Here is a 12,234-nt window from a genome sequence, read left to right on the forward strand (position 1 = left end):
AAGAGGCGGATATGCTACAAAAGGGAATGAGGCCTAAGCCTTTTTCTTTCTCTTTTGTACCTACTGCTATGTTATTTTGTTACCGAGACTCCCATTCCGACGACGGGGAATGATACAAAAGCATGGGAATCTATGAAAGTTCCAATACTGGGGCAATGGAGATAGCTCTTTCATGATTACTGAACATTGGAGTAACAAGGGCAGGAAACCATCACAGAAAAATCAATTCAAAATTATTGAAAAATAAATCATAGCAAGTGAGTAATGGTGTTCTGGAACTGCAGACGAAGGATGAATGAAGGATTAATTATGGAGGATTGTTGCTGAGTAAGGAAAGCCTAGTAGGAAACAGTCTTCCCAGGAAACAGTAAAAGACAATTTTGACATGACTGTGAAAGCAAAAATGACTACCCAAGTGAGAATGGTCTTCCCGAATCGGTAAGAGAAAGGAGGAGTCTGAAAAGAAACCTCCTTTCAAGAGTTTAGATGATGTTCCACAAAACAGAGGTGATCAGGTGCTGACCCTAGCTATAAAAGTCTGAGCAATTTTATTGGTAGTGTTCTATTCAGTATTGTAACACTAAATTCGCACCTTAAGAGACTTTTTCTTCTTTTCCTTAGTAAAATCTTCTTCTGACTCGGAAGCTTGTCTGAACTGCAATGTTCCTGAGTTGATGTAAAAGCCTCCATACTTGGTGGTCAGAGACGCTGGCACAAGCTCATCATACTGTGAATAAAAAAGAAACACATAAAAAATAATTACTGTGAGTAAGACTGTTCTCCCAATAAAGAGGATGTCAATTATTTTTATTACGGGGTGCCAGCTTGTGTCTGTGTGAATGGCATACAGTGGGTGACAAGTAAAAGGGTTCAATCCAAAGAGTCCACTTTAGCACCAGCATGAGCAAGTCCTTAACTCTGTTAAGATAGTACATCCTCTAATCCATCAGACCCTTTCAGGTTATGACAGTGGGTCATTCGACTCAACAGTAATACAGAGCTCGTGCACAAGAGCTCTAAGTGCTTTGAAACCTAAGTTATAAAAGGTTTACAATAATTGGACTTTCTCGCTCCAAAGGCTGACCGGAAACCAGCCAGCTCCCCTACTCTATTTTCTGAACTTGAGCTGTAATATTTTATATGCAAGACCTGGATTAGGACAGGGGGTGTGGCTAAGCACGCAATGGCGACGGACGCTCTTGGGTAGAGCTCCGCTACCGGCTCCCCTTCCCTGAGCCAATTATCCGGCAATTTTGATTGAGGCTGCCCGAAATCTCGAGCGGGCCCCCCCGGAACCCGCCACGGCTCATCTGGCGAAGTTTTGCTCCCGAGCTCCGACGGGGCCGACCCCGACCTCTCCCACAGCCCTCTTGCGGGGCAGGGCGCTCCCGGGCCGGCGGCACAGCCAAGAGAGACCGAGACTTGGGCCCAGAGGACAGGCCCGACAGCCCACCCTCACCGAGCTGCCCGGACCTCACGAGCTGCACACTGCCTTGCCGGGTGGACCCGCCGGTGGTCCGGAAGACACCCTGAACTGCTGCAGACCGCCAGGGACGAGCCCGGACATTGGGGAGAACAGGCGCCCCCCATTCGCGCCGCGGCCCCCACGCACGACCTGCCCCGGACCAAGGTGAGGCATAGCGAGGCAGTGGTCGACCCGGGGGGACGCAGGGGACGGCGGTTGCCCCAACAGCAGACAGCCCCCCCCGGAGGGACCACACAGCAACTGGCGCCACCCGGGGAGCCCACCACGCTGAAGCGGACACCGAGGGGCCGGCGGGAGGCAGCAGCCCCCGAGCCAGACACTGAGGGCCTAGTACCCCGACCGGGGGGGCCGCGTACCCTCACCAGGAACAGAACGGCCATCCCCGCCCCCCCACACTGTTGGCGCACGGAGGGGCGCACCTGCGGACCCCCCCCCATGGAGGCGACGGCTGCCGGAGAGACAGTATGGCATGAGTGAAGAGCGGACCTGGCCCAGACCACCCTGCCCAGACCACACGGGCACACGTGTCACACACGCCCCCTCGGCCATTGCAGCATTCGGGCCGGTGTGGCGCAGCCATGGGGCGATAAGGCGAAGTACCCCCTGGTGGACCCCCTCCCCCCCCCGGGGGCAACAACGACGGCCTAAACTGAGGGAATAGCTGACACCCACAGAGTTCCCCACCCAGGAGTGCAGTGCATCCGGGGACACCATCACTGGAGCAGCACCGGGGACGACCCTGCCGGACAGGCGCCACCCGCACATGTCCGGGGGAGTGCGGACCCGCACCGGGACTGGTGGGGCCCCGCCGAAAGGGAAGACGGGCAGACCGATACACAAATTGGCCGCCGAGCAACTGGCTGCGAGGCTCGACAGCGTGCTGGCGGCGATGGAACGAATGGAACAGTCCCTCCAACAAACTAGAACCTCCCTGGAGTCCAAAATAGACGGGGTCGCAGTGGACCTGACCCTCCTGCGCGACGACCACAGGAAACTGTCCGACCGAACCAAGACCCTGGAAGGCGCAGTGAAGGAGATCGAGCCCAAGGTCACTCAGACAGACAGGCAAATGCAGGACCTCCTGAACAGAGTGGAGTTCCTGGAGGACAGGGCCGAGGACGCGGAAGGGAGGGCGAGACGCAACAACATCAGACTTGTGGGGGTTCCAGAAAAATGGGAGGGGGCCCGCCCGGCCCAACATGTGGAAGACTGGCTGCGGACACTATTGCCCGAGGGCTCGCTGTCACCACACTTCGTTGTGGAGCGCGCACACCGGGTGCCAACGCGGCCCTACACCACCGGCGCCAACCCGAGGCCACTGCTCTTCAGGATACTGAACTACAGAGACAGAGACACGGTGCTGCGAGAGGCCCGGCGATTGGGCGAGGTACGCATAGACAATGCGTCGATCATGTTCTTCCCCGATTACACCATCCAGGTACAGCGCCAGAGGCACGATTTCATGGAAGTGAAGAGGAGGCTACGCACCGCGGGCCTCAAGTACTCCCTACTATTCCCTGCCAAGCTGAGAGTAGTGGCGGGAGACAACACTTACTTCTTTAGCACACCTGTGGAGGCCAGTGAGTGGCTGGACGGGGGCACGGACATGGCGCCCAAGCACTCTCGCGGGGGCGAGACGAGGAACAGGCCACGAGGACCGCGACGCCGCCGCAGACACAGGACCCAACGGTCCCAACACGCGGAGGAGGGGGCGAGACACTCTCCCCCACTAGACCAGATGCTCCAAGAACAGCGCGATGCATTACAGAAGGTTTCTCAAATGAGTAACTCACCCTCCCAAGAGACAGCCCAGGAGGACGGCCAACCGCCGGTACCAAGCGACGACGACGAGGCCATATATGGGATCCCGAACTCACAGATCTCGGTGGAACTGCCTATAGTCACGCCGCAAACCTCTGACTTGTTCCACTGATTCTAGAGGTGATGTTTGCATTGGCCTAGCCGCAACGAAGGGGGGGCTGGCGGTGGTCGACTGGACGATGATGCGCGACTGGCGCCCGCCACTGCTGGGGCCATCTCCCCCCCCCCCCCCTGCCAGCTGACCGAACAGTGGACACCTGGAACAGTGAGTAATGCCCTAGTGGCACTAGCGGTAAGCAGGGTGGGAGATGACGGGGTGGTCTCTCAGCACACATCCGCACCTGGCCGCACACAGGATGGGTTACTCGGAGCGTTGGACCGTAGTAGGTGGCAACTAACACCCTGTATCGAGTGGCTCAGGGAAGAGACCTGCTTCCCCTAACTGACTATATATCCTTTTTGCCGAACTTGTGCTTAGCACACACTGCCCCTTAGACAAGTAAGAATGTTCCTCTCCCTTGAGAGCATGGACGGTGGCCCGTTCCGCCACTGCCCTTTTGGTATTTTAGTGGGGATAGCCCGCTGTTGGTTGTTGTTATTCATTGTTTTTTTTCCCTGTCCTAATGTCTTCCCGAACTTTGCTGAGTGTGCTGCGGGGGGTGGGAACGGGAGAGCTGGGAGAGCCACTGCTGGGGCCTTTGGTGGAGCCGCTGCTGTTGGGAATGTCGGGGAGGAATGTATATTGCCAAAATGTCTGCCATAAAAATATGTACATGGAACATTAGAGGTATGCACACACCCGCGCGCAGGTATCAAATATACTCCTACTTGAAAAGGCAAAGCGTGCAGGTCGCGCTATTGCAGGAAACACACAGAGTGGGGCGGAGGTGACAGCGCTGAGGCGAAGATGGAGGGGACAACTGTATGCCACTGAATACTCCTCATATGCCCGCGGAGCGCTGCTGTGGGTGAAGCCGGGAACTCCCTTCGTAATGTCAGAAGTTCACACAGACACGGAGGGGAGGTATGTCCTAGTGAAGGGTCGCATGGACGGGCAACCGGTGGTCCTGGCGTCCATTTACGCTCCAAACACGGATCAGGGCACCTTCCTGGCGCGCATCTCAGAGAAATTGGCGCCCTGGCACGGCGTCCCATGGATACTGGGAGGCGACTATAACACGGTACTAGACCCAGCGCTGGACCGCTCGGTCCCGCCAAGGCCAGAGGCAACATCCCAGGGGGCCACGAGGGCACTCACACAGTGGGCGGCACAGTGGGAACTGAAGGATGCATGGCGTGCGCATAATCCTGATGCTAGGGTGTACTCTTATTTCTCGGGAGCACATACGTTACACGTACGCCTTGACAGGTACATGGTGTCAACGGAAATGTTGCCGCACATCACTGACTCCCAATACCTGGGTCGGACACACTCGGACCACAACCCCCATACACTCCACATGGCTTGGGAACGCCCGCGCCCACCAATCCCCACATGGCGACTGCAACCCGCATTACTGCTAGACGGCCCCTTTAGAGACTCCCTGCAGGCCTGCGTAGCGCAATACTTCACTCACAACTCAGATACAGCATCCTCCCCAAGAGTAGAGTGGGACGCATTTAAGGTGGTGGTAAGGGGACACTGCTTGAGCACTCGGGGGAGCATACGGTGGAAGTTGGAGGAGGACTTGCGCAGGGTGGAAGCAGACCTACTCGGCGGGGAACAGGAGGCGGTGGGAGGCGCAGGAGACCGGCTGCAGGCGGCCCGGGCTGAGCACGAAACACTACTGGAACGGCTGCGCCACGTCAACTTTGCGGCCCATTCGGCGCGGGTGCACCAACACGGTGACAAGCCCGGTAGGCTATTGGCCTGGTTAGTCAGGCAGGAGGAACGCACGGAGCCAGTATCCGTCATCCGCACGGCTGAGGGAGAGCTAGTATACACCCAAAGCAGGATACATCAAGCGTTTGTGGGGCACTATCAGGCCCTATACAAATCGCAACTGAGAGTCTCCACGGCCTACATAGCAGAATACCTGGCAGACATCCCGCTGCCCTCCCTTATAGGTTCGCAGCAAGACGCCCTGGGGGCGCCATTCTCCCCGGAAGAAATGCGCGAGGCCATCTTCGCACTGTCCAACGGCAAATCACCTGGCCCGGATGGACTACCCGCCGAATTCTTTAAGGCGTGTTCGGACACGCTGGTTCCGGAGCTGCTCAAATTGTACCATACTGCGATGGAGGAACCAGACTCGCTCAACGAGGCAAACCTGGTCTCGCTGTTGAAACCGGGCAGGGATGGCGCACTCATGGGGTCCTATAGGCCGTTGGCCATGCTGAATACCGATTATAAAATTTTCACCTCCCTCCTGGCCCGCCGCTTAGCCCTGGAGGTACCAACTCTGGTGCATGCGGATCAAAACGGCTTCATGCCGGCGCGGAGCACGTCTCGTAACCTACGCCGCCTCTTCCGGATTCAGGAAGCGGCTTTGACGCATTGGCCTACATCGGGGTGTCTGGTCTTAGACCTGGAGAAGGCCTTCGACTCAGTAGAATGGCCATACCTGGGAGCAGTGTTAGACAGATTCGAGGTGGGAGATGCCTTTGCTGACATGGTCGGACTGCTCTACCAGAGACCCAGTGTCCGAGTGAGGACGGGTGGGCTGTTGTCGGAGAGGATCAGGGTGCGCAGAGGCACCAGGCAGGGTTGCCCCCTGTCGCCCCTCCTCTTCTCTTTAGCCATTGAACCACTGGCGGCTCTGCTGCGGGACAGGGGGGCGGAATGGGGGATCCCATTGGCTGATGGAACACACACAGTCTCACTCTATGCAGACGACCTGCTGCTTTATGTGCGGGACCTCACCGCGGTACCAGCCGAGCTATCGGACATCTTCCAGACCTTCGCGGAGGTCTCGGGCCTCAGGGTCAACTGGGCCAAGTCCGGAGTATACTCGTTCAGCCGAGACCAGGAGGAATGCGATGTGCACCTCGGAGGGGCCCGGCTCGCTTGGTACCCGACCACGTTTAAATACCTGGGGCTGCACATCTATAGAGACCCACAGGACATACTGGAGGGCAACCTGGTGCGCGCCATTTCCTCCCTGCGAGCCCAGATGTCCTTCTGGAAAACTCTGCCGCTGAACGTGCCCAGCCGAATAGCTCTTTCCAAAATGATAGCGCTCCCTAGGCTACTCTATCACTTCGCGAATATCCCTACGTATGTCCCCGCACGGATATTCCGCGACCTGGAATCAATGCTTCGCGGCTTGATCTGGAACACGGGACGACCTCGAGTGGCGCTGGCTAAACTGTACTCCCCGACTGCGGAGGGAGGATTGGCTGTCCCCAACATGGAGCTGTATTACCTGGCTGCACAGCTCCAATGGGTGACGTACTGGCTCAGCGATACGCATCTAGACGATACGGCCACTGCGGACTACCAATGGACCCACCCCCAGGTTTGTGCCCTGTTTCACCCATTAACCATAGGACCCCGTCCTTTACCCTTACATATGGCCGTGGCCCGCAAATGCTTTCTCCGGAGCCTGAAACTGACACAAAATGTCAGACCGTATGCTCCTGCCCTCCCCCTGCTGGGCACCCCCAGGAGGAGCGGGATGGTCACGCCGCGCAATCTGGACCACTGGGTCACAGCCGGAGTAGAGACCATGGGTGACCTGTATGCTGACGGGGCCCTGCTCCCATTTGCGGAACTATCGGAAACCACGGGACTGCCGGCTGGGCAATTCCTATTCCATGCGTCGGTACTGCGGGCATACACTGACTCCTGGGGAGACGTCCAGGATGAGCCGCCGATACACCACCTGATCCAATATCTACATGTAATGGGCAGAGGCTCGCACATCACGCATTGGTTAGCGCAGGCGCTTCTCATCCACACGCAAAAACCCACACAGCAGATTAGGGCTAAATGGGCGGCGCACCGAGGGAGGGATTGGACAGATAAGGAGTGGAACCTAGTCCTAGCTAGTCCCGTGAACGTCCCCCGCAATTCCCGCTTCCGTGTCATTCAACTGTACATATTGCACCAGGCATACCTAACGCCAGATAGAATAAACAGATACTTTGCGATCGACACTGCCGTTTGTCCCAGATGTGACCTGCTGGGTGCAGATATCCTACACATGCTTTGGCACTGCCCAACCCTGACCGCGTACTGGGGGGAGGTGACTTCACTCCTGAATCACAGCACGGGCCCGGGCCTGCCGGACACGTGGGAGGCGTGCATTCTCGGACTCTATAAAAGAACCAAACTGAACAAAACACAGGCACGGTTCTGGGATCTGGGCCTCATCACGGCCAAACGGCTGCTCACAAGGCATTGGAAACGGCGAGAACCGCCTACCCCGAAACACTGGTTCACATCCTTTACTAACTGGGCCAGGGCGGAGGGCACGGCGCTACACCGGGAAGAAATAGCGGGTCTGAGGCAGTTCCCGATCGCACAGCTCTGGGATGGCATCCTGGGGTCCCTGCAGGGGGAGGGCACTGTCAGGGGGCTCACGTAGAATAAGCGACACTGGAGGTGGGCCACAGAGGCTGCAGCCCTATTGCAGGAACCACCACCCGCAGCGCCGCCCCCCCCTCCCCCCCCCCCCCCCCGGCACCGACATGGATCACCCAGCGCGCAGACCTCAGAACCGGCTCGACGCCCACGCGGGCGCCCACCAGCAGTCATTGCCCAGCAACACGCCCCCAGCGCAGAGCTGCTGACATCGCCCCCGCAAATACACTGCACCCCCCCCCCCCCTTCCCCGTTTATGTTCACATGTTTGTAGTATCGGACCCCTGCTCACCGGCGGTGGCCTCTCCAACCCCCCATGATACGATGGGTGGAAGCGGTCAACGGCGCTGCAGGCGGCGACTGCAGGCGTAGACGCCGCTTGATACACCGACAGCGAGGCTACTCCGCCTGACAGCTACATGCTCCACTAACCAGGCCGGCGACCGGCGAAATACCATGGCCCAAAGGAGCTGTCCCACCTCAAGTCTAAGAACACTTGCGCATGCACACCACTGACCCCCTGCTGTACTGTACCATCATCGCCACATACCACACTGGTCGGAGGTGACTCCTATCGACACCGTGCAAATGGGACAGACTTGATGTGGTGTAGCCACGATAGGAACATTGGGACGTACCGATATGAACTGTTTTGTTTAGTTTGCTGAATTCATGGCTTAGTTCTAGAAAAACTGAAAAATAAGACGTCATTTATGGACCTATTCTTTTCTTGATTTAAGATAATGTGCCTATACCATCTATGACCTAATGTACCGGGGACACAAGGGGCGCAATGATACGCCCTCTTATGCAGACTTGCACCCTCACGATTTACCGTTCCTTTGCAGCCGGCCCGCAGGGTTGTAGGCTTTGCTATATGTACTGCACCTTTGAACATTAATAAACGTCTTCAAAAAAAAAAAAAAAACCTGGATTAGGACAGGATGAGAGGGTCTTGGATCTGAAGGGACTGAAAGACCTGGAATACAGAGGTTACTGAGGTGAGCCAGATATACTTATTATTATGCAATAGTATTTTCAATATTGCAAACAAGGAAAGGGAGAGAAGAGGGAGCAATAAATATTGCAAATCACAGAGGATCAGGGCAGCTCAAAGATGCCATTGTTCCTAATAGTTAACAGGATGCAGGTGAAGCTCTTAATTCTTCTCATCCTCCAAGACATGCAGCATTTGGCAGGCCATGAAGAACTGGCTCAGCATACAGCTGACCAAGACATTAGGAAAGATAGGAGGACATTACATAATATCACACTTTTACCCTTCCCCTGGGCATGGCAGACGTAGGGCAAGTAGCACCTTTTTCAGCAAATATGCTTATGGATATTGAGAAATATATTACGACACAATGCCAAGTAGGTGGGGGAAGGGGGCTGCATAATAATCCCACACCTAAGTTACTACCCTGTCATTCACTGCTTCCAACATCAACCATGACTCCATCATACATAATGTACAGTATTGCATTATTGTGGTAGTGGGAAGTAAGGCTGGATGAGGAGAGGTAGGTTGACAGCAAATGTTAAGGTATTACCTTAACTCTAACAAGGTCTACACTGTAATGTGGTATTATTTGTATGGAAACATGGAAACACGGACTGCAAGTGCATACGTTTAGGTTGAGTAAGGACAGCATTGGTAGGAAGTAAGGTTTAAATGTTCTCTTAACTTTTACGGCTAAGATAAAGCCTTATAATGTTCCTGATAGCAGATAAATGTACACAGTTCTCTGCTGGAGTGATTTACTTTTGAAGAAGGTAGTAAAGGATCAACACTGATTGAAATGGAGATTCGAAGTATCCTTAGATTAAAAAAAACAAAAGCTCAATGTGCTCTCATGACTACACTGTTCTTATGAAACACTGTGTAATATTTATAATAACATAATATATGGCTATTGCACACTCGTTGTGGTGATAGCCACCAAGAACACACTGCTTTCTAAGACAGATGTAAGGAGGCTTTACACATTAGCACTAGTGCTGGAATCAAAAGGTTTGAAAGATATGTTCATTCCCACTGGGGAGACAACCTCCTAAAGGAAATACCTTCTTGATTCCTTTCAATAAATAATTTATCTCAGAGATTCTGCACAAAAAAAAGGTTTGTAAAGAACATTTTTGATAAGCCATAATAGCTGCAAGGTGTGTCTTATATGAGGAAAATGTAGCTTTTCACAGCCTAGTTATAAAAAAAATGTGGATTTTATTTTTCATTTCAAGTCATTTTTATTACATTTAAATGCAAAAAGTCAGCAAGAGAAAGAACAAGATACATAGTCCATAATTTTGTCAATACTAGTATGACGTGATTTTATTAAAGATACTGGGGATTAGATTATGCATATTCACTTTTATTGTTTCTCGAAGGACAACAAAGAATATGGAATGTGGAACTCAACAACATTGTACTTCTCATAAAACCACATAACATGCTGCAATGTAACTTCTAGTCAACCTGTAAACAAATTTATAAAAGATTAACAACCCCGGGCCCGCTTCAGCGACTCCATCGCCGACCTCGCCAGCACCCACGCACTCGCCTCCACGGACTACATCCTCCTCGGGGACCTGAAATTCCACCTCGAGAACAACAACGACGCCAACTCCTCCACGCTGATCGCCAACCTCGGCCTCAGACAACTCGTCACCGCGCCCCCTCACGCCGCCGGCCACACGCTGGACGACGCCGTCTTCTCCACAAGCACCCACGTCACCTTCAACCACACCACCGAACCCCACTGGACCGACCACCACTGCATTCACTTCACCTTCAAAAAACCAACCACGCACCATCGCACCCAACAGCTGTCTCGCCGCTGCTGGAGCAAAGTCACTGAAGATCAGCTGATTAACACCCTCTCCCAGAACCCACCCACCGACCCAGACGCCGCAGCCCGCAACCTCAGACAATGGATCAACGACTGTGCCAACACCCTCGCCCCACTGAAGAAACCCTTCAACAACCACGCCAGCAAGAGAGCCACCTGGTTCACCGACGAGCTCCTGGCCTCCAAGCGCGCACGCCGGGAAATGGAGAAGAAATGGCTCCACAAACGCCCACCGGACAACCACGCAGCCCTCAAGGACGCCACCCGTAGACACCACCACCTCATCAGATCAGCAAAGAGATCCTCCTTCAAAGACCGCCTGGATAACAACGCACACAACAGCAAAGAGCTCTTCCGCATCGTAAAAGAACTCTCCAACCCCAGCGCCAACACCAATGACATCCCGCCCTCACAGGCACTGTGCGACTCACTGGCCATCTTCTTCCACCGCAAGATCGCCGACATCCACGAAAGCTTCAACACCACGACCGACCCGACCACGCCAGACTCCACCCCTCCAGAACACCAACAGCGCCAACCGCCTGACCACCTGGTCCAACGTCAGCAACGTCGAGAAACGCAAGGTCATGAACTCCATCCACTCAGGATCACCGACAGACCCGTGCCCACACCACATATTCAACAAGGCAGACGCAGCCATCGCACCCCAACTATGGAAGATCATCAACATCTCCTTTGAGACAGCGACATTCCCCGAAAGCTGGAAGCACGCCGAAATCAACGCCCTCCTCAAAAAGCCCAAGGCGGACCCCAAGGACCTCAAGAACTTTAGGCCCATCTCCCTGCTCCCGTTCCCGGCGAAGTTCATCGAGAAAATCGTCAACATGCACCTGACCCGCCACCTCGAAGACAACAACATCCTGGACCCGTCCCAATCGGTTTCAGACGAAACCACAGCACCGAGACAGCCCTCATCGCCGCCACAGATGACATCAGGTGCCAATTAAACAAAGGCGAAACATCTGCCCTCATCCTCCTGGACCTCTCGGCACCTTCGACACGGTCGGCCATCGCACTCTAAAAACACGCCTCCAAGAAGCCGGTATCCAAGAGAAGGCTCTCGACTGGACCACATCCTTCCTCTCCGACAGATCCCAGAGCGTCCTCCTCCCACCTTTACGATCCGAAGCCACCGACATCATCTGCGGCGTCCCACAGGGTTCCTCCCTCAGCCCGACGCTGTTCAACATCTACATGGCCCCCCTCGCACAAGTGGCCCACCACCACAACCTCAACATCATCTCCTACGCCGACGACACTCAGCTCATCCTCTCCCTCACCAAGGACCCACGCACCGCCAAAACCAACATCCACGACGGAATGAAGGCCATCGCCGACTGGATGAGGAGCAGCCGTCTGAAACTGAACTCGGACAAGATGGAGGTCCTCATCTTCAGACCCAACTCCTCAGCCTGGGATGACTCCTGCAGGCCAACCACTCTGGGGACAGCACCGACACCCACCGACCACGCACGCAATCTCGGATTCATCCTAGACTCCTCCCTCTCCATGTCCAAACAGGTCAACGCCAC

At 54.8% G+C, this 12,234-nt stretch overlaps 1 protein-coding gene and 1 long non-coding RNA gene across 7 annotated transcripts in view; one reads left to right on the forward strand and one right to left on the reverse strand.

Moving 5' to 3' along the window:
- The window catches only part of UBN1 (ubinuclein 1), an 810,192-nt gene that overhangs the window by 484,398 nt on the left and 313,560 nt on the right, over positions 1 to 12,234 (reverse strand). For all 6 annotated transcript variants that reach the window (XM_078662914.1, XM_078662913.1, XM_078662915.1 and 3 more), the window contains one exon: positions 593 to 727. In XM_078662914.1, the coding sequence (XP_078519040.1) occupies positions 593 to 727 (135 nt within the window). The remainder of the gene's footprint in view (positions 1 to 592; positions 728 to 12,234) is intronic.
- LOC144784250 (uncharacterized) overlaps positions 1 to 12,234 on the forward strand; it is a 497,620-nt gene that overhangs the window by 481,313 nt on the left and 4,073 nt on the right. The gene's annotated exons all lie outside the window — the stretch shown is intronic.

The sequence above is a fragment of the Lissotriton helveticus genome, chromosome 10 (assembly GCF_964261635.1).
Source record: "Lissotriton helveticus chromosome 10, aLisHel1.1, whole genome shotgun sequence".
NCBI classification, from domain to species: domain Eukaryota; kingdom Metazoa; phylum Chordata; class Amphibia; order Caudata; family Salamandridae; genus Lissotriton; species Lissotriton helveticus.